A 22,267-nucleotide genomic window follows, 5' to 3' on the forward strand; every position below is an offset into this window, starting at 1 on the left:
TCACACGCACGCTCGCTCAGACGAGAAAAAGTACATATGATGATGATGATGACTTCCGAATATGTTTCACTGACAACACCGAGGTGAGAGGTTTCTCGCAGACACGGCTCTTGCACTGAGCAGGCGCCTCTTGGTCCCACAGTTGACCCCGCAGACAGTGGCCGCCACGTCTGTCCATTGACTGACGACTTCTAAGACTCGTGAGACGGCGCCACAAAGCACCTTCTTCTAGGAGTTTCGCCGCTTCAAACAAACCGTGACGGTGACGGCGAATCAAATAACAGTTCATGGTCCGCCAACCGCGCCTAGACATCGTGTCGCTGACGGGCTGGGGACTGACGTAGTGTCGTCCTTTCAAAGCGAGTCACCGCTGTAGTCAGGGTGGCGTCGTTCAGCTGGGGACTGCCGCTTCCCCGAAGATCGTCTGCCTCCGCAGGTCGAATGTAACAGCTCCTCCGTAGCCTGGAAAATGTCGACTGGCCAGTGCTGATAACCGCTTGGCAGGAAGAGAATGGCTGGGGGCAAGGCGGGGGATGGCGTGGCTTGCAGGGACCATATGTGGAATAATGACACCACCAGAAAAATCACACAAGGACAGGCAACTGCAAAACGAACCCCAGAACACGGCTGTGCACCAAGATGGCATATCTTGGATCTCACCCGCTAGGCTTCAAAGAAAATATAAGCGCAGAAAAGAGAATGCTGCATTTCGCTACGCCAATTTGGAAGGAATTTCGTGCTGACAAATTGGGCCATCATAGAGGGAGTCATGCTGAACGAGTCCTTGGCCTAATGGGACTTTCTTGGCTTAACAAAATTAACAATAACAACCCCAAACTTTAGGTGGGATCCCTAAACGCATATTAAAGTTCTTCCAATCCAATCCAATCCCTAAACGCAGAATTCAAATTAGCTTGCTCTAAATCATCCGAATTGCTTTGCAACTTTCCCTTCTTATATCTAATGAAGAAGTTGTACTCATGGAGCGTGAGGCTCCATCGGAGTAAGCGGCCATTTTTGTGTGACATTTGATTGAGCCACGTCAGAGTACAGTGGTCGGGCTCGAAGATGAACCTTGTTCCGCACAAGTAACACGACAACTTCTGGGTGGCACAAACTAAACAAGCACATGCCTCCTCTCAAACGGTGTAGGTTTCCTCTATTACAATTAGTTTACGGCTGGCGTAGAGGATAGGATGTTCCTCATTACCGTCGCCGACCTGACTAAGTACCACGCCCGCACCCCTGTCACTTGCGTCGCACTAAACTATGAATTCCTTTGCGTAGTCCGGTGCGCGAAGCACAGGACGAGAAAGCAATAGCGTTTTCAAACTTTGGAAAACTTTCTCCGTGTTCTTATCCCAGTGCACGCTATTCGGTGCACCCTTTCGAAGGGCGTCCGTTAAAGGACTTGTCATTTGCGAGTAATTGTAAATCTACCGTTGACAGTACCCCACAAGTCCCAAAAATGAACGAATGTCTGTTTTCGTGCGTGGTGGTGAAAATTCTCCAATCGTAGCTGTTTTCAGCTCGGCCGGCCGTCTCATGCCCTGACCGACAACATGGCCCAGATAAGTAGCCTGTGACCAAGCAAACCTACACTTTTCCCCCTTCATCGTTAAGCCGGCTTACCTCAACCATGAGAACACCTGTTTGAGCTGCGATACGTGCTGTTCGCAGCTGTCCGGAAAAATTGCTACATCATGACGACATGACAAGGAGAACTCCTGCAAGCTTTTTAGGACCGTATCGATTAACTTAAAGAAGCTAACGGCGCGTTCTTCAGCACGAAGCTGATGGCGAGAGGCTGAAAAGTGCCTACAGGTGAGACAAATGCGGCATAGCAGCTGGCACGTTTTGAAATGGGAACTTGCCCGTATCCCCGCACGAGATCTATGGTTGAAATGTATTTAGCAGCGCTAACTCTTTAAATTCGTTCCTCAATTTTGGGTATCGGGTACAGCTGATCCCTAGTGATGGCATTTAACCTCCTGCAATGAACACACGGACGAGGGTCCTTATTAGGGTTTTCTACAAGTATTAGCGGTGACGTTTAATCACTCGCAGCAGGCGCAATAACTCCCAACTCTAGCATTCGCTGCATTTCTGTCGCCATATTTCCTTTCTGTCGTGGAAATACCACCTAAGGCTTTGATCTTACGGGTTTGGTTGATGTCAGCTGTATTTCATAAGTTATTGGTTCGGTTCTACCTGGCCGATCACTGAATCTGCCGAGATATTCCCCTAACCCTTTATATCCCACAGGTGTCTCACGAGGTGAACATTGCTGAAATCTATATTTTTAAAGAGTTCATGTTCATGGAAAGACACGTGAAAAGAGTTAAAACAATCCCTCTTCATTTTATAGGAACTTTTATTATGCCACAAACGTTGCAGCTAGGAGTGGGGGGTAGAAATTCCCCGAAAATTTAGGATGCATGAACTTTCTCAAAACAGTTAATTTTTTGTGCATCAACGCACAAATACACAGAGCACTTTTTGTAAAAGAACTTTGTGCGCCTGGTGTATGAGCTTAACTTGCACATGGGGGCGTTCTTTCGCACCACTTTCACTGGCCAATGGCCAACGTTGTCGTGCCGCACAGAATGTTCAACATGATGGGCTTTCATTGAAACAACTCCAGCTACTGAGCCTGATGCCTTCAATGAACTAGTTAGTGAAACAACACTAGCAGGCACAGGATCATCACCATCCCGGTTCAATCCGGGCATGCCCTCGAGTGAGCGCATCAATCCAAGTGCCACCCGGAACTTGAAGTCAACCAGCTGCATATCTGCCGAATTCGCTTCGCGGTAAAGCAGAAAAGCGTTCACAACCGCAACATCGATAAGGTGAAAGCATATGCTTTTGTACCACTTCTTTGTTTTCAAGTCATTTCTGTAAAATGACAGAAGCATATCTGCTTTGTCTACTCCACCCATGCTCTGGTTGTACACCCTAATGATGTTGGGCCTCTGCACATCCACATAAGTCTTGGTCTTTCTGTCGTAGCGCCTGCATGTATCAAAAGGTTCAATGCTGTGGATGTTTGATGCAGCTGTCACTGTGCGGTTGTCGTTCCAGGCACAGATGACAATTCCTGTGCTCTTTTCTGAGCGGAAGTCGAGTAATCCTCTCTCTGCTTTTTTCAATTCTTTTTCAGTTTTCAGAGGGCAGTTCCCACATCTTGTTTTTCTGATGGCGACAGTCGCTCCCAGTCCTCTCATTTTCATTTCATTTAGAAGCTTGATGGAAGCGAAGAAGTTGTCGAAAAATACTTTTGTTCCCGGAGGGCAATCATGAGTGAGTCGCAAAACGACCTTCCCACTTTCGCCTATGTCTTCCGGGGTGTTCGAGGGTCTTCAATTAGGTTGACACCATACATGTAAAGCCGATATACGTATCCAGACCAGCCTGCCAGGGCCCAAGCTTTGTAGCCCCATTTTTTAGGCTTACTCTTCATATAAACTTTCAGAGAATGTCGGCCCTTGAAAGGGATGAGCATTTCATCTACAGCAACGCAAGTTTCAAGTTTGGCAGCTTGTCAAAATGTGTTATTTAGGCTCGTAAGCACATGTCGCACCTTATGGAGACAGTCATAGCCTTCTTCTCCTTTTTCCCGCGCTTCATCATTGTTCCCTGCATGAAATAGAGACATGCGTCGAACCTGTTTCTTGTCATGCAGTTGGCGATATCCGCTTGACGAGCGTTCGTTGACCAGTACATCCTTCTAAAAGGAAGGTCAACAACAGACATGTTAAGGACAATGCCAATAAACGTGCTCATCTCGAGGACTGACACCGGAAGGATTCGCATGCGATTTTCCTGGGTCCTGAATCTCTTCGTTTCGAAAGTGAGGACCCCAATGAGGTCAGAGTCAACGAGTTTCACGAACATGCTCAAGGGGCTCTTCACTCTTTCTAAACCGTCCGCAGGCTTCAAAACACTTTCTTCCTCTCCCCGATTGATATTGATGTCCTTTTTCACCCAGTGGCAAATTTTTGTTTGCTTCTTTTTTTGGTTGATGTGACCTGCACTTCTTCACTGTCTGAAGAGCTTTCGCTGACATTCTGCACTGTTCTCTCCTGCGGCGTGTAATCTTCATCGCAATGCGACCCCTCCAAGTTTTCGTCTTCACTTCCACTAGGGTATTCGAAAAGAATTGCTTGAATTTCTTTGTCAGTCATGTGCTGCCTGCATGTAAAAAAAACTTTCTTCAAAATCAATACACCAACACAAGTCGCTGCTAGACAACAAGCATGAAGGTTCACTTTATGGAAATTAAATTCGGTGCCGCAAATACTGTGACATAAACGCTCAATGAAATCATTCTCGTTCATGCATTTCTCTGGAAGGACGGACTCCGGCTTCCTGGCTGCCACAAATGTGTATGTAAGCTGAACGAAGTGAAATGCTCTACAAGGAACAGTCATAGCAACATGAAACTGCGTAAATATATTCGCTAGACTTCCGCGAAACTGCTGTCAGTGTTTTAAATATTAAATTATCAGAGTTCAGGTTACCACAACAGAAAAATAACGCACACTTACCGCCTTGGCCGGCTGCACATGGAGTCCATGTTTTCGATGCTCAAAATGCTGTTGTGCGGTCCCCGTGGGGCCATCTACTGACAGTGAGTGCAAACACCAGCTGCCACGTTCGTGGCAGCTAGGAACACGGGGTTCCTAGAGCATATTTTCTACCTTGAAAAAATTTAATAACACTGCCACGTTTGTGCCACCTGGGATACAAAGGGCTAACATTCCTTTTAGCTCACGTCACTGCTTGGGTCTAAGAGCGTGCGAGCTTACCAAATGTTTTACCACTTCTTCCAGGCTGATTTCAGAGTCGGAGGTTGACTTATACTTATTAAACTCGGTGCTAGTGTCATCCTGCTCCTTGATGGTACAGTTCACAACTCCGCTCCGCTTTACGTATGGTTTCATCAAATTGCAGTGATATATCCTCACCTTTTTCTTGTGCCCGCACATTTCCGGAGCATAGTTAGTATCTGAAAGTTTGTGTAACGCTTTAACGGGTCCGTCCCAATGAACTGCAAGCTTGTTCCTTCTTGAAGGTTTGAGGATCATTACCTGGTCTCCGGCGTTAAACGTACGAAGCCTCACACTCTTGTCGTAATAGAACATGGCGTTCTTTTGAGCTACTCTTATGTTCTTTTCGACTAGTTCTTTGGTTGCGCTTAGCCGTTCCAGCAGAATAAGTGCGTATTCTACCACTGTTAGGCTCTCTTCTCTTTCCTTCCACATCTCTCTTAACATTCTCAGTGGAGAACGGAGTGTCCTCCCATGCCCTAGTTCTGCTGGCGACAACCCAGTAGCCTCATGAGGAACCGATCGCAATGCAAGCAAAGTGGCCCGAAGGCAATTCTCCCAGTCCTCGTTGTGCTCGTAACAGAGTTCCGGCAAAACTCACTTTAGCACGGAATGCTACCTCTCAACACTATTTGACTGAGGGTGATAGACAGAACTATGTATCAACTTTGCCCTGAAGTTTTGTAAGAATGTTGAAGTCAATGGGCAGGGGAACACTGATCCTTGATCCGCCTGAATTTCGGCTGGAAACTCAACTCGTGCTAATACTGTCAAAAGCATCTCTACTACTTCGGTGGAGCTGAGTTATTTCAGAGAGATTGCTTCCGGAAGCTTTGTAGCCGGACACAGCATGGTAAACAAGTACCTGTAACCCGACTTTGTCTTTGGTAGATGGCTACCGTGTTTATCACAAGACGTCTGAAAGGCTCTGTTGTTAAGGGCACTACTGTTAGTGGAGCTTTCCATATTTCTCCTGGTTTACTTGGGCGCTGGCAGGCGTCGTATGATCTTACAAAGTTTTCTACGTCTTTGAAACAGTCAGGCCAGTAGTATTGCATAAGCAATCTCTCCTTTGATTTGTTTATGCCTACGTTGCCAGACCACCCATTTCCATGACAGGTCCTCCCTGTACTTAGTAGGCACGACCAACTGACCTAGAATCCTACCCTTTCGGTTTCTGTAGTGCCGATACAACAATCTTTCTCTCTTTTGTATCGTCACGTGGCACCTAGCAATGGCTTCTTTAGCTGTGTCATGTAATTTAGCTAAGCTGCAGTCATTCTTTTGCTCTACTGCCAGTGACTGTTCACACGCAAGAGCTTATGAAAGTTCTTTGAGGCCGGTGATGGCACCACTGTCCCTAGTTTATCAGTTGGCGAGAAAACAGTGCTTGATGATTATGAGAAGGCTTGGTGTCTGAATTCCTATTTTAAAAGTGTTTGTTTCTGAGACGTACACTTGTGAACTGCCAGAAATACAAGAAATAGTCTACGGGAATTCGCCTATGGTTACTGTCACATATAACGGTGTTTTCAAGCTTATTTCCAATCTGAACAGCAAATCGGCTGGCGATCCTGATGGTATTCCGTCGCAGGTATTAAAATGCTGATCACAAGAAATTGCACATTTTTAATAGATCTGTTTAATAAATCAATAAATATGATTTCATTACCTGCAGAGTGACAGGTAGCCGACGTCGTTCCTATTCAAGAAAACGGTCCCAAAAGTGTACTAGAGAACTACAGGACTATTTCTCTAACATGTGTATTTTTCAAAATAATAGAACGAATAGAACGCATTATATACAGTGTTGTAATGAAACACCTTCAAAGCAATAATTTCTTTTCAAATGTTCAACATGGATTCAGGCCTGGCTTGTAATGTACGACTCAACTGGCAGAGTTCCCCCATGATCTCTTTTACTCTTTTGACTTTGGAATTCAGGCAGACTGCATATTTTTGGATTTGCGGAAAGCTTTTGAAACAGTTTCTTATGCATTGCTTTTACATAAATTATCTTGTCTCGGTATACACCCCGCAATAGTAGATTGGATTAGAAATTACTTGTCTGGGCGAACACAGCATGTTTTAATAAACAGCACTAAATCAACACCTGTCACCGTAAGCTCTGGAGTGCCCCAAGGTTCTGTTTTGGGCCATTGTTATTTTTAGTCTTTATAAATGACATGTCCACAATCTATAATGCAAAGGGAGGTTTTATGTTGATGATTGTGCCATATACAGGGATGTACGAAGTGATTGCGATGGTAGTAGTAAGCAGAATGATCTAACCAAAATTCATGCTTGGTGCATTAGGTGGGGCATGTCTTTGAACAGTGCTTAATATTGTCACGTGGTGGTGACGTTAAGAACACAGTAGCAATACTGTGATAGACAAAACTAACTTTTATTGGGCGAACCTGTGCCCACAAAACAGGCTACACTTATAGCACAACGTAGCGGCGAACACGGTCGGCGATCGTCGAAAATCTGATCAGCGGGGCAAGCGCGTCGGCTTTTATAGAGCATTCGTCGAATGTTCCAGACTAATCGTTCGGACCCGCGTGCCTTCCACAAAGTTCTACACCATTCGCGTTACGCGATAAAATCAGATAACACAAGGTTCAGCGACAGCAGACAGCCGGGTAGAAGCATCGATAACTTTCCAGAAACGTCGGATGCATGCAGGCGCGTCCCGCGCTGTGCGATAACAGGTAAGCGGCGAAACGTGGTTGCCCGATAAAGATAAGTACACGTGTCAATACCCCCCTCTTAAAAAGCATCGTCCCGATGCTACAAATATAAGAGAGCAAAACACAAAAGGACACTTATTAAACATAACTAACAAAACAACGAAAAGAAACAAAGTCCAAAGGTCAGTCACGGAAAGCCCGAAAGTTCATTAACGCTGGTAGTACGGCTTGAGTCGCACAACGTGGACTATTTCAGGTCGTGAGCGGCGCCGCTGTGAGAGCGAAATGCCGTCTGGCACGACCTCATAGTCCAGTGCGCCAATACGTCGGATGACCTTGTAGGGTCCGAAATAGCGTCGGAGTAGTTTCTCACTGAGTCCTCGTCGGCGTATCGGGGTCCATACCCAAACACGGTCGCCGGGCTCTTACTCGACGAAGCGTCGTCAGAGGTTTTAGTGTCGGCTGTCGGTACGCTGCTGGTTTTTGATCCGTAGGCGGGCGAGTTGTCGGGCTTCTTTGGCGCGCTGTAGATAGGTAGCGACGTCAAGATTCTCTTCGTCAGTGACGTGCGGCAACATGGCGTCGAGCGGCGTCGTCGGGTTCCTGCCGTAAACCAACTTGAACGGCGTGATCTGTGTTGTTTCTTGCACCGCCGTGCTGTACGCAAAGGTTACGTACGGCAGGACCGCGTCCCACGTCTTGTGTTCGACGTCGACGTACATCGCTAGCATGTCGGCAAGCGTTTTGTTCAGGCGCTCCGTGAGACCATTCGTCTGCGGATGGTAGGCAGTTGTCCTCCTGTGGCTTGTCTGGCTGTACTGCAGAATGGCTTGGGTGAGCTCTGCAGTAAAAGCCGTTCCTCTGTCGGTGATGAGGACTTCTGGGGCACCATGTCGCAGCAGGATGTTCTCCACAAAAAATTTCGCCACTTCGGCTGCGCTGCCTTTTGGTAGAGCTTTAGTTTCAGCAAAACGGGTGAGATAGTCCGTCGCCACGACAATCCACTTATTCCCGGATGTTGATATCGGAAACGGCCCCAATAAATCCATCCCAATCTGCTGGAATGGTCGGCGAGGAGGTTCGATCGGCTGTAGTAATCCTGCTGGCCTTGTCGGTGGTGTCTTGCGTCGTTGACAGTCTCGGCATGCCTTGATGTAACGGGCGACGTCGGCGGTCAGACGTGGCCAGTAATACCTTTCCTGTATTCTCGACAGTGTCCGGGAGAATCCGAGGTGCCCAGCGGTTGGATCGTCGTGTAGGGCATGCAGTATTTCTTGACGCAGCGCTGACGGTACAACAAGAAGGTAGCTGGTGCGGACTGGCGAGAAGTTCTTCACGAGCAGGTTGTTTTGTAGCGTGAATGAAGACAACGCGCGCTTAAATGCCCTAGGCACAACGTCGGTGTTCCGTTCCAAATACTCGACGAGACCTTTTAGCTCCGGCTCTGCTCGTTGCTGTTTAGTGAAGTCTTCCGCGCTTATTATCCCAAGGAAGGCGTCGTCGTCCTCGTCGTCTTGCGGCGGGGGATCGATGGGGGCGCGCGATAAGCAGTCGGCGTCGGAGTGTTTTCTTCCGGACCTCTATATTACCGTGACGTCGTATTCTTGTAGTCTGAGGCTCCACCGCGCCAGCCGTCCTGAAGGGTCCTTTAAGTTAGCTAGCCAACACAATGCGTGATGGTCACTGACGACTTTGAATGGCCTGCCATAGAGGTAAGGGCGGAATTTAGCTGTAGCCCAAATGATGGCGAGGCATTCCTTTTCAGTCGTAGAATAGTTGCTTTCCGCTTTTGACAGCGACCGGCTAGCATACGATATCACCCTTTCAAGTCCTTCTTTCCTCTGGACTAGGACGGCACCGAGGCCTAGGCTACTGGCGTCAGTGTGGATTTCGGTATCGGCGTCCTCGTCGAAGTGCGCAAGTACCGGCGGCGACTGCATGCGTTGTTTGAGTTCTTTAAATGCCTTGGCCTGAGGCGTTTCCCACTTGAACGCGACATCACATTTGGTTAGATGTGTTAGCGGCTCCGCGATGCGTGAAAAGTCCTTGACAAAGCGCCTATAGTAGGCATACATGCCAAGGAATCTGCGCACTGCCTTCTTGTCGGTTGGCTCAGGGAACTTTGCGATGGCAGCTGTCTTCTGTGGGTCGGGGCGTACTCCTGATTTGCTGATCACGTGGCCTAGGAACAAAAGCTCATCGTAAGCGAAACGGCACTTTTCCGGCTTCCGAGTGAGCCCTGATGACTTGATGGCTTCTAACACGGTCGCAAGCCGCCTAAGGTGATCGTCGAAATTCCCGGCGAAGACAACAACGTCATCCAGGTAAACAAGGCACGTCTGCCGCTTCAGTCCGGCTAACACCGTGTCCATGACGCGCTGAAACGTTGCAGGCGCCGAGCACAGTCCGAATGGCATGACCTTGAACTCGTACAGGCCGTCTGGCGTGATGAAGGCAGTCTTTTCGCGATCTCTCTCGTCGACTTCTATTTGCCAGTAGCCAGACTTGAGGTCTATCGACGAGAAGTATTTAGCGTTGCAGAGCCGGTCCAATGCGTCGTCTATCCGTGGAAGGGGGTACACATCCTTCTTCGTGATCTTGTTCAGTCGACGATAATCGACGCAGAAGCGTAGGGTTCCGTCCTTTTTCTTTACCAGGACTACAGGAGAGGCCCACGGGCTTTTCGATGGCTGGATGATGTCGTCGCGCAGCATTTCGTCGACTTGTTGCCTAATAGCTTCACGTTCTCGCGTAGAAACTCGGTAAGGGCTCTGGCGGAGTGGTCGAGCGCTCTCTTCGGTTATTATGCGATGCTTTGCAACTGGTGTTTGTCGAATCCTCGATGACGTCGAAAAGCAGTCTTTGTATCGTCGGAGAAGACTTCTGATCTGTTGCTGCTTACTCATAGGAAGACTTGGATTCACGTTGAAGTCTGGTTCGGGGATAATGCTCATCGGGGTAGATGCGGCTGAATCCGAGAGGACAAAGGCATTGCTGGTTTCCACAATTTCCTCTATGTATGCGATTGTCGTGCCTTTGTTGATGTGCTTGAACTCTTGGCTGAAGTTGGTTAGCATAACTTCCACTTGCCCTGCGTGGAGTCGAGCGATCCCTCTTGCGACGCAAATTTCACGGTCGAGCAGTAGATGTTGGTCACCCTCGATGACGCCTTCCACGTCAGCGGGTGTTTCAGTGCCGACGGAAATAATAATGCTGGAACGCGGCGGGATGCTCACTTGATCTTCGAGCACACTCAAGGCGTGTTGACTACGATAGGTCTCCGGTGGTATCGCTTGATCTTGTGACAGCGTTATCGATTTCGACTTCAGGTCGATGACTGCGCCATACTGATTCAAGAAGTCCATGCCGAGAATGACGTCTCGTGAACACTGTTGGAGGACAACGAAGGTGGCAGGGTAAGTCCGGTCATGAGCGGTAATTCTTGCCGTGCAGATCCCTGTCGGCGAAATCACGTGTCCTCCAGCGGTCCGAATTTGGGGGCCCTCCCATGCAGTCTTAACCTTCTTCAACTGGGCGGCGATGTGTCCACTCATTACGGAGTAATCGGCCCCTGTGTCGACTAAGGCAGTGACTGCGTTGCCGTCGAGAAGTACGTCGAGGTCGGTGGTTCTTTGTCTGGCGTTGCAGTTGGGTCTTGGCGTCGGATCACGGCTGCGTCGTGTTGAACTGAAGTTGGAACGTCGCGTCGTCAAGTCGTCGTTCGTCGGTGTAGTCTTGCCTTCCTGACTTCGTCGGGACGGCGGCGTGTCGTTGTTATGTCGTCGAGATCGTTTCGTCGTCGTCTTCGTCGGCGGCGGAGGATCTTCGTCAGTTCGACGAACAGCAACCGCACCTCCATCGGTTGCTGCTTTTAGTTTTCCGGATATGGGTTCGCTGACCGGCCCCGGGCAGGGCCAGTGTATGGTCGGCGCTGCGGCGACAGGTAGCGGCCTGGTGATGGCGAACGGGACGGCCGTCGAGGGCTCCACTGAGTAGCGGCGAGGTAATCGGCGATGTCACGTGGGCGCTCGCCAAGCTGTGGACGCGGCGCGTTGACGGCGAAACCTCGCAGTCCCATCTCCCGGTACGGACATCGTCGGTAGACGTGACCGGCTTCTCCGCAGTGGTAGCAGAGCGGGCGGTGGTCAGGAGCACGCCAGATGTCCGTCTTCCTCGCGTAGGTGCGCTGGGCGACGGGTGGTCGTGCTGGCGGCGGCGGACGACGAAACTGTGGCGTGACAGGGCCCTGGCGTGGTCGCGGAGGGGGTGCTTGACGGCGTGCGACGGCGGCGTAGGTTATCGCTTGCGGCTCACGCTGCGGCGATCCAGGGGCTACTCCAAGTTGTTGTTGGAGTTCCTCACGCACGGCGTCGGCAATCGAAGCCACTTGAGGCTGTGATGATGGGAACAGCTTTTGTAGCTCCTCCCGCACGACAGCTCGGATAGTCTCGCGTAGGTCGTCGGCGGCCAGTGACTGAACTCCGACGTAGTTTGTCGAGGTCGTGCGGCGGTCGAATTGCCGGTTTCGCATCTCGAGTGTCTTCTCGATGCTGGTGGCGTCGTGAAGAAACTCGTCGACGGTCTTCGATGGGCTTCGTACCATTCCGGCAAAAAGGTCCTCCTTCACACCACGCATCAGTAGGCGGACTTTCTTCTCCTCGGGCATTTCAGGGTCGGCGTGGCGGAAGAGACGGCTCATTTCTTCCGTGTAGATCGCGGTCGTCTCATTAGGTAGCTGCATCCGGGTTTCTAGTACCGCTTGGGCTCGTTCTCGGCGTACGACGCTTGCGAATGTCTTCAGGAAGCCGCTTCGGAAAAGTTCCCAGGTTGTTAAGGTGGCTTCTCGGTTTTCGAACCACGTCCTGGCCGCGTCTTCCAAAGCGAAGTGCACATATCGCAGTTTGTCGTCGCTGTTCCAGTTGTTAAAGGTAGCGACTCTTTCGTACGTCTCAAGCCAGCTTTCCGGGTCCTCGAAAGTTGAACCGCGGAACGTCGGAGGCTCCCTGGGCTGCTGCAGCACGACGGGTGACGCTGGTGCTGCCAATGGGGTGGACTTGGTGGCCATCCTTCTAGTCGTCTCGGGCAAAAGTCCGTGTTCCGGGGGCAGTCCTTGCAGCCTGCGGCTACCTCGCTGGTTCTTGTCGACGTTGGTGTCTTCCGAGTGAGGGCTTGGGTCACGGCTTTGTGGGGGCGTCCGGTGCATGAACGCAAAGCACCTCCACCAGATGTCACGTGGTGGTGACGTTAAGAACACAGTAGCAATACTGTGATAGACAAAACTAACTTTTATTGGGCGAACCTGTGCCCACAAAACAGGCTACACTTATAGCACAACGTAGCGGCGAACACGGTCGGCGATCGTCGAAAATCTGATCAGCGGGTCAAGCGCGTCGGCTTTTATAGAGCATTCGTCGAATGTTCCAGACTAATCGTTCGGACCCGCGTGCCTTCCACAAAGTTCTACACCATTCGCGTTACGCGATAAAATCAGATAACACAAGGTTCAGCGACAGCAGACAGCCGGGTAGAAGCATCGATAACTTTCCAGAAACGTCGGATGCATGCAGGCGCGTCCCGCGCTGTGCGATAACAGGTAAGCGGCGAAACCTGGTCGGCCGATAAAGATAAGTACACGTGTCAATATCAACTTCTGTCATTCACCCATAAACGCTTTCCTGTGAGATCACTGTATAAATTTGGTGGACTACCACTTGAAAAGGTCCAACACTACGAATACTTCGCGGTCTATTTTGCAGAAAATTTAACATGGAACAGACAGATTGAATACGCAACCTTAAAATCAACTCGTATGCTAAACCTTGTTAGACGTAAGTTCTATAAAGCCCCCCCCCCCCCCAGAAAGCAAAAGCACTGCTTTAAATAACAAGTGTTCGTCCGGTACTCGAATGCGCTTGCCAGGTATGGGGCCCTGAAAGATCTAAACTTCTAGAAAAGCATGAGCGCGTGCAAAACCGCACTGCCAGATTTGTTTCTGGTAATTATAATTTCCGTTGTATTATTACAGTAGTTGAAGAGGACCTTGTTCGAAAGCACTAGCCCACCGCCAATGAACTGCAAAATTAGAACTTTTTTCTGAATTTACTCTGATCTTACATGAATAAGTAAGAACTTGTACATTTTCCCTCCCCATTTCATCTCTAAACGATGTGATCAAAAGGTGAAAGTTCTTGATATGTGCTGTTGTACTGATGCCTACCCCGATTAATTTTTTCCGCATGCTTCCGCACACTGAAATAGGCTTCCCAAGAGTATTGGTGAATGTAAAACGTGTTCAGAGTTCCTGTCTTTATTGTCACGCAGTCTGGCATAGTATATTATTGAAGCGGTCTGCGCTGGACGCATGAAAGAAGACGAAGGAATGTGCTAGGGGAGATGTGAGAAGGAAGAAGTTGGAATAAAATGGCGGACGACACCCGTCTCACTTAGATTATGTCATTTCTGTTGCTGTTCTAGTTAGGAACGCTACATTTTGGCGCAGCCGACAGTTTTCGAAGACCAGCCATGCGGGTGACGTTTTTCGTCGACCAGGCGTCATCGGAGTCTGTTGTGTTCACCCGCTACCAAGTGCACGGTGAGCCAGCGACGGACCTTCCTCTTGAAGTTAGTTCTACCGCGCTGATCAACGTGGTGCTGCAACAAGCTGCAATCAGCCGCCAAGCCCTCGTGCAAACAGGATCGGTGACAGTGAATCTACAACTGCAGACACTGAGCGAACTCGTTCTGGAACCCATACGACGTGGCACCCTCCAAGAGGAAACGCCTGCCAGGAAGGTGAGGTAAGACTTGAGTGTTATGGAACTGCAAAGGAACATTATACAACAGATCGAATTAATGAGAACTTTCGTCCAAGCATTTAGTCGAGAGCAGTCAGCACGAAGCATTGTTGAACCAGATGTTTTTGAAGGAAAATCGCAAAATGCACACTACTGGCTGTGGTTTTTCGAGTACGCCTGTGACAAGAATATGTGGCACTCCGACGACACAAAGATTTTGCATATGCGCCACTATTTGGGCGGTATAGCCAGAAAATGGTATGACGTGCAACTCATGGATCATGGAACAACATGTTGGGAACTGTGGAAAAGCAACTTTTTAGGGGCTTTCGAAGGCAACGCAGTAGAAAGATGGGATGCGGCACTGCGGTTCAGTTATACAGGTGGCTCTCTGCTTGAGTACTGTCTTGAGAAGCGTCGCCTATTGTATTCTGCAGAACCGAAGCTGTCGTCTTCTGCTGTTGTAGCTTTGATAACGCAAGGGTTGTGTATTGAGATCCGTAGTCATGTCCAGCTCAAAGGTCCAAGAACGTTTGATGACCTTCTGAACTTTCTACAGACCTCAGTGCCAAGAATTACATCGAGAAGGCAGCCAGATGGTAGAACAGAGCAACTTGATTCCCGTGAGCTGAGTGAGCATCTAGAGTCGTTGCCGTCAACTGAATGTGAACACAGCTTCATAAACAAATCTCTGGGAAGCGTAAATCATGACTGTGAGGATGGTGAAGAACCAATTGCCGCAGTTCACGGCAACCTACTTCCACATAATCTGTCTACCGTGCATCACAAGCCCCAGAAGAAGAGCTTCAGTGAGACAGTGTATTTGGTGTCGTCAAGCTTATTGTACGTCCCCATTAAGGTAGATGGCATTGAAGTGAAGGCTCTCGTTGACAGTGGAGCTTCGGTATCTATTATCAACAAGACTCGAGTGGATGCCAGTCGTCTGCACGCTGGTAGAACATTGCGTGTCCAAGCCTACGATGGGTCAGTGACCATGCATAGCGAATGGGTAACCCTGGCTATTGAATTTCAAGGCAATGCTATTACCAGTGACGTATTGGCCATTCCCAATGTCACCTACGATTTTCTTTTGTCCCGTCCAGACATGAAAAAACTTAAGATGAACCTCTATTGGGTTGACAAGGTAATGGCCGAAGACACGATAAGAACAGAAGACCCTGGTGAAGAACCTAGTGTATCAAGGCTAATTTTCCCCCACGAAGACATCAAGACTAAGTACCCAGAGCTTATATGCATGGGAAGCTACCCTCCAGCAATGAAATCCCATGTCGTTCCTTTCGAGCTCGCAGATAAAACAGTGGTTCGTAGAACCCCCTATAATATGTCCAGAGATAAAAAGGTGTGGCTGAAAAAGGAGTTGCAAGAAATGTTAGACGCAGGTATCATCCGGCCTTCTGTATCCCCATTTGCTTCTCCTATAACTATTGCACCTAAAGTAGACGGGACATTCCGCCTCTGCACAGACTACCGGGCTCTCAATCGTCAAACTGAATTGATACCTTATCCAATGCCGAGATTCGACGACATCATTGACGAAACCGGTGGTTGCCATTGTTTTTCACGAATAGATCTCTGCAAGGGCTTTTGGCAGATTCCACTAAGTGAAGAAACGAAGAAGTACACTGCGTTCATAATCCCATTTGACTTGTTTGAGTACAACCGCCTACCATTTGGCTGGAAAAACTCCCCTGCGTGGTTTCAGAAGATTATGACGGACATTCTGAAACCTTACCTGGGCACATTTTGCAATGTGTACATCGACGACATCATCATCTACTCAAAGACAAAGGACGAACACCACAGTCATGTTTCAAAAGTTCTTCATGCCCTCAGTCTAGTCCAACTCAAAGTCAACTTCAAGAAAAGTGCGTTCTTTCAAGATACCGTAGTATTTCATGGCAGGGTGTTTGATGGACAGACTAAAAGCACCAATCAAGAATCGGTAGAGAGAATCTCCAAGCTGGTAAAGCCTGATGATGTGCACTCCCTGCGCGTTTTTCTTGGCCTTGCAGGACACTTCCGGGCGTTTATCAAAGACTACGCACTGAGAACAAGGTGCCTCACACGTTTAACTCAGAAAGACGTGCCTTTTCATTGGGACGAGAAGTGCGAAGCTGTCTATCGTGAGCTTGTAAAACTAATATCGTCGGACCCCATCTTGCGAATACCGGATTTTTCTTTGCCTTTCGTGGTGAACACGGAGGCATCACATTATGCTACCGGTGCAGTTCTATACCAGAAGCCATCCAAACAAGCTGATCAAACCAAACACTACGTCGTGGGGTACTACAGCTATACCCTGACACCCACCGAAATCAATTACGGTAGCACAGAAAAGGAAGCTCTGGCCGTCTTAAAAGCTGTGCAGTACTTTCGTACTTACCTGGAAGGTGCCAAATTCATACTTTTAACGGACCATCAAGCATTGACTCAACTTCCGAGCATGGCCCAGCCAAGAGGCCGCATTGCTAGATGGGTGAACTATCTGCAACAATTTGATTTCGTAATTTCGCACCGTCCTGGCCCCCTCCTCACTGACGCTGACGCACTATCAATATTACTTGTACAGGAATCAAGCAATAATCCAGAGACAATCAATCATATTAAGCTATGGGAAGGTACAGAAGAGCTCCAGTTTATCAATGGAAGGTATCACGTACCACCAACTATGATTCCAAGGATTCTTCATCTATACCAGGACACCCCTGAATCGGGTGGACATGATGGCTTCTGGCGCACTTATAAGAAATTTCTCAGGAGATTCACATGGCCGGGCATGAAAAACGACATCAGCCAATACATCCGCACATGCCACCTCTGCCAAGTGAACAATGTTAAATTCAAGCAATCGACAGACGTTATGAGAAACCCTGAATATTCAAGCGTCCCGTTCGAAGTAATTCATTTGGACTTCGCGGAGCTCAAAAAGAAGGGGGAAGGAGTCAAGCGAACGCAAGCTTTCTTGCTCTCCATAGATGAGTGCACACGGACGATCGCGGCTAAAGCTGGCAAAGAAGGCGCAAACAGGGTAATAGACCTCCTCATAGCTGAGTGTTTTAAACACACAAAGACGCTCGTCTGCGACAACGGGTCGGCTTTTCGGAGTGCCAAATTATCAAAGTGGGCCCAGGAGCACGGCATCAGGATAAAGTATTCTTCTCCATACCACCCGGCAGCAAACGGCCTAGCGGAACGTGCCATACGAGACATCAAACAGTATCTGAAGATGTATCCAGGCTTTGCCGGTGGCTGGAAGTGCTGTCTCGAGGTCGCTGTGAAGCATCACAACAGATCGTACACCACGAGTTTAGGCTGCAGCCCTCATTTTGTAACTTCAGGTACAGCGCCCATACTTCCTGCAGATCGTGAGCTAGGTCTCCTAGAGAACCTCGAACTTGCGGAAGTAAGGAAAACTGTCAAAGAACAGGAGATCTACAAGCGCCGCATGAAGCGAAACTTTGATAAAAGGCACAGTAGCGAGATACCGGACATACAGCCTGGAGACTATGTCCTTGTAAGGAAAGGAGCTGTGCCCTCAAATTCAAAATATTGCGGACCATTTCAAGTTATTAAGACTGCATGCCAGCATGGAATATTGAAGAATGTCTGGTGCGCCGGAGCCTCGGGCCAAACGGAGTGCGCCGCTATTGGAAACGTATTCAAGTATTACCCCAGGAGGTGTAATTAAAAGAAATCCGGAAGAGTGAAGCGGTCTGCGCTGGACGCATGAAAGAAGACGAAGGAGTGTGCTAGGGGAGAAGTGAGAAGGAAGAAGTTGGAATAAAATGGCGGACGACACCCGTCTCACTTAGATTATGTCATTTCTGTTGCCGTTCTAGTTAGGAACGCTACAATTATCATCCCGCTTACTTTATATCATTTGGCTGGCATTGCGCTTCATGAGATAGTGTACCCTTTCCATTTCTGTGTTGGGATGTCGCACCGCAATTCACTGAAGACCGTTTTCCCGTCGAGATGACTCATGGACGTTACGTATTTTGTTACTTTTACCACTCTGCTTAGCTGTTTTTAAGTTTTGTTCACATGTTCATTTTCCTCTAATTGTCCTCCCCTGCAATAATGCCCTTGTGGTGCTGCAGGTACTTGTATAAATAAAACAAATATATAAAAATCGACCCTGTCTCGCTTGCGAGTGCGTCAGCTGGCTCCTCCTTCAGGCATGAACTTTGACACCCTAGTGATCCGCTCTCATTGAGCTGGTCAGCTGGCAGGGTTTCCTAAACCGTATTTTCGTCCCTCGAGCCTAGCTCGGATTCGGTTACTGAAGTTACCTCTTTTGCTGCTTCCGCTGGAGCAGCTTTTTTATTTTCTGCGGAAAGCGGCATGATTTTAGGAGCTTGGCTTCGCATCAACGCCTGTACTACGCCCTCTCCCAGCTTAAGCCCTTTGTCACGCAGTAACTGATCCGACCAATTCGAAAAAATGTAAGGGTACTGCAGCGACAAAAATTTGGAAACTGCAGCCTCGGTCACGAGCTCCCCGAACGGACCCCTGATTGTGACTTTGGTCATGGGCAGACACACGTTGTGTTCTTCTACTACCTGTTTGATACATGCTACTCCTCCAGTGAAGTCATCTACCGTCACGTAAGACAGATGGGCAATGTTCATAATGGCGGCACTGTCCCGCAGCACTCGGCATGATTTGTCATTACCATGCAGGTCGTGAAGATGTGGGCTTAAAAGTTCCATATTCTCGTCTTTTTCATCCACGTAGGAGAAAACCACACTAGGCTTCCTGGAGTTTACAGCGATATGTCCGAGTTTATGGCACATATAGCAGCGCATGGGTCTAACTGATTCGAACTTTATTTTCTGCTCTTTTTGTGCAGGCTTCTCCGTTTGATTTCTCCTCGCTCTTTTCTGAGGAATTTTCCTCCGAGTCTACAAGCTCCGATCGTCTAGTCTGCAAACCCTTTTTGAACGGAAATGGTTCCCGTGGTCCATTTCGACCGCCGCAATTTCCGTCGCCGGCGTTCAGCTTTCTATGCGTTAAGTACTATTCGGCTAATTCAGCCGCCCTTTCCACAATGTTGAGAACTCCTCTGCCTTGCACCCGCAGTTTCACCGATTGTGGGATGCTTTTGTAAAACTGCTCTAGACACATGCATTGAACAATCATCTTTGCTCTCGTATGGTTCCGCGCTTTTCAACCATTCGACTAGGTTGTCCTTCAAGCTATATGCAAACTCCCGATATCCCTCGCTATCCTTCTTGCCTGTCCTTCTCAACCTTCTCAAAGCTTCGGCTGAAAGGCACTATTTTTTTCAAAACGCTAGCCTTAACTTTCGCATAATCATATGCAACTTGTGCACTGAGTCTGGCGATTACTTCCGCAGCCTCTCGGAAACATAGACGAGAACCGCTGTCCCCATGTACTCGGACAGAAGTTCATCTTCTAGCAAGTCCTTTCTAAATGTCCTAGGAACTTGCCTATGTCGTTCCGGATGTCAAATGGCTTTAATAGCCTGTCCATGCGGTGCGATTCTGCCTCACTTGATCGTCCCAGAGGCCCTTCACATCGTTGAGACAACTGCAAACGTTTGCTTTCAAGATCAAGTTGCAGTTTTATTAACTCGCGACCTTTCTCGCGTTCCTCTCTGACCCGTTCTTCTCTTTTCCTAAAAAGTTGAAACCCATTTTGAATGTCATCTTCGCTGCCCTGTTCAGAAATTAGCTGCAATAATTCTGATTTTAGCATTTCCTTACGTACCTCTAGGCCCAGTTCTTCACCGACAATCAACAATCCGTCTCTCAGCAGTGTGCTTAACTCCATATTTGCTGCTTTACTGCCTTGATCCTGCTCACTAATGCTACCCAGGTAAAGAACCTAGCTACCAATCAACAATCCAGCTTCCCTACTGTTCTAAACAGAGCAGCCACAAAATGAAGCCTAGAGAGTCAAAGCAATAACCAAGCACTCACCGCACACACAGCACCCCGTCGTAAAGTCCGTCTCACCGCTGCCAGCCAGTTGTAATGGTTGGGGTCGGGCATGACATAGATGGTAGCTGGCCCATGCCATCGTCCAACTCATCCACGCTGAGGACATTGTTGAGAGGAGGGACTTGTTCTCCTCGAGAGCGAAGAATATGGGATTTATTTACAGTATCTACATGAGAACGTTAGAGTTAATCACTCTAGCATGACTGAAAGCGAACGCACACTGAACAGCCGACGACGGCTTTTTAAATACACTCTGTCCTCCCTAGATCCCTAGAGTAGGGAAAGCAGCCATTCAACTTTCGACCAATGGGAGCGTTCAAATTCGTCCTCGCCTACCCGCTTTTGAGGGGGAGGGTTTACATACGCACTTCCCACAGGTTTCACTGACGACACCGAGGTGAGAGGGTTCTCACAGACATGGGTCTTGCCCTGAGCAGGCGCCTCTTGGTCCCAGAGTTGACCACGTAGACAGTGGCCGCCACGTCTGTTCATTGACTGACGACTTCTAAGACCCATGAGACGGCGCAGCAATACACCTTCTTCCAGGAGTTCCACCGCTTCAAACAAACCGTGACGGTGACGGCAAATCAGCTAAAAATACATATTTCGCCGACCGCGCGTAGATATGGTGGCGCTGACGGGCAGGGAACTGTCGTAGTGTCGTCCTTAGAAAGCGAGTCGCCGCAGTAGACATTGTGGTGCCGTTCGTTTGGCGACTGTCGCTTCCCGAAGATCGCCAGCCTCCGCAGGTTGAACGTAACAACGGTGGCTGCTGGGCTCGAGATTAGGCAGGCGGCGGCCGACGCATTTAATCTCGGGCCCAGTCACTACCGAGAGGTCACTGGCTGTCTCTGGAGTGCCCCGGAGGCCGTCGTTCCCACGCTCTACACAAATGTGACGCGCCCTGTACAAGCTCAGTGAAGCGCAGTAATCTCGACTGTCCATTAAAATGAAATATTCTGCTCTAGTATCACCAACCATCAGCAGGTTGTGGGCTAGCATTAGGAATGGAAAAAGCAGTGCCGGAAATATTATGTTCCGCCTGCTGTCTGAGCTTGCTTTGTCCCTATTTGCGCTGCCTCTTTCAAATGCAGCTGTCGAAAGCGTGTTGTTCAGCCAGGTTTCATTGACGAAGAGTAATCTGAGAACCCGAGTTTCGGATGAGACTCTCTGTTAAGTTTGGTCTGGTAGAGAGTGGTGACAGCTACAAAGATTTTCAGCCAGATAAAGAGTTTCTGTAGTGTTTCTACTCTGCAGTTATGTGTGGTCCAAGTTGCAGTGGAGGGTTAACTCAAACGGGGCTGGGTTGTATATTTAATACATTTCTCTAACTCCCAAGCATGAGAAGTATCAGCGGGGACTCTACGCAATGTTTTTTTTTTATTTTTGTGTTAGTCGAGCAGCTTTGCATTACCTGAAATTTCCGATTGTTTCGCGGTACTTTCTGAACATCGCATAATATTACTATTATAAGCTCTGTAAATATATGAAAGGAATGTTCGTCCACAGTGAAGATGGCAAGGCAATTGCACACCAAAGGTTGGTAAGTGATTGCCACAATCATGATGATAACTCGTCAATTTTAACACGGTACTCCTGCGACAATTTTTCCCTTGAAAGTACGTACGTACGAGTAATTGCAATTATAGCTAACTTTTTATATGCACGTATTTTATTACCTCCGTAATTCATCTTCGTCTTTCTACTGATACACTACATTCTACTTCGCTCACGCATATGTTCCAGCTGTGATGAAAAAAAAGAACTACGTTCGATATACATAATAGGTATTTGTAGTATTGTTAGATTCATATTTTATTATTTTTGCTCACATTGCTGTGCTCATTGGGCACAGAGTTTTTGACAGTTTGAAAAGGTTTATAAAGTGTTCTACCAACTTCTTGTTCTTCTGTAAAGGGCTTCAATTTGTTGAACAACGGGGTTTACGCTCTCCTTAACTT

At 48.4% G+C, this 22,267-nt stretch overlaps 1 protein-coding gene and 1 pseudogene across 1 annotated transcript; both read right to left on the reverse strand.

The window, feature by feature from the left end:
• Positions 1 to 2,429: 2,429 nt before the first annotated feature.
• LOC135908713 (piggyBac transposable element-derived protein 3-like) lies at positions 2,430 to 3,227 on the reverse strand. The gene has a single exon (XM_065440571.2). It carries the CDS (start codon positions 3,225 to 3,227, stop codon positions 2,430 to 2,432), a length of 798 nt encoding a protein of 265 aa, XP_065296643.2.
• Positions 3,228 to 3,544: 317 nt separating this feature from the next.
• Positions 3,545 to 4,579, reverse strand: LOC135908712 (uncharacterized; annotated as a pseudogene).
• Positions 4,580 to 22,267: the final 17,688 nt, after the last annotated feature.

This window comes from Dermacentor albipictus, chromosome 3 (genome assembly GCF_038994185.2).
Source record: "Dermacentor albipictus isolate Rhodes 1998 colony chromosome 3, USDA_Dalb.pri_finalv2, whole genome shotgun sequence".
NCBI lineage: Eukaryota > Metazoa > Arthropoda > Arachnida > Ixodida > Ixodidae > Dermacentor > Dermacentor albipictus.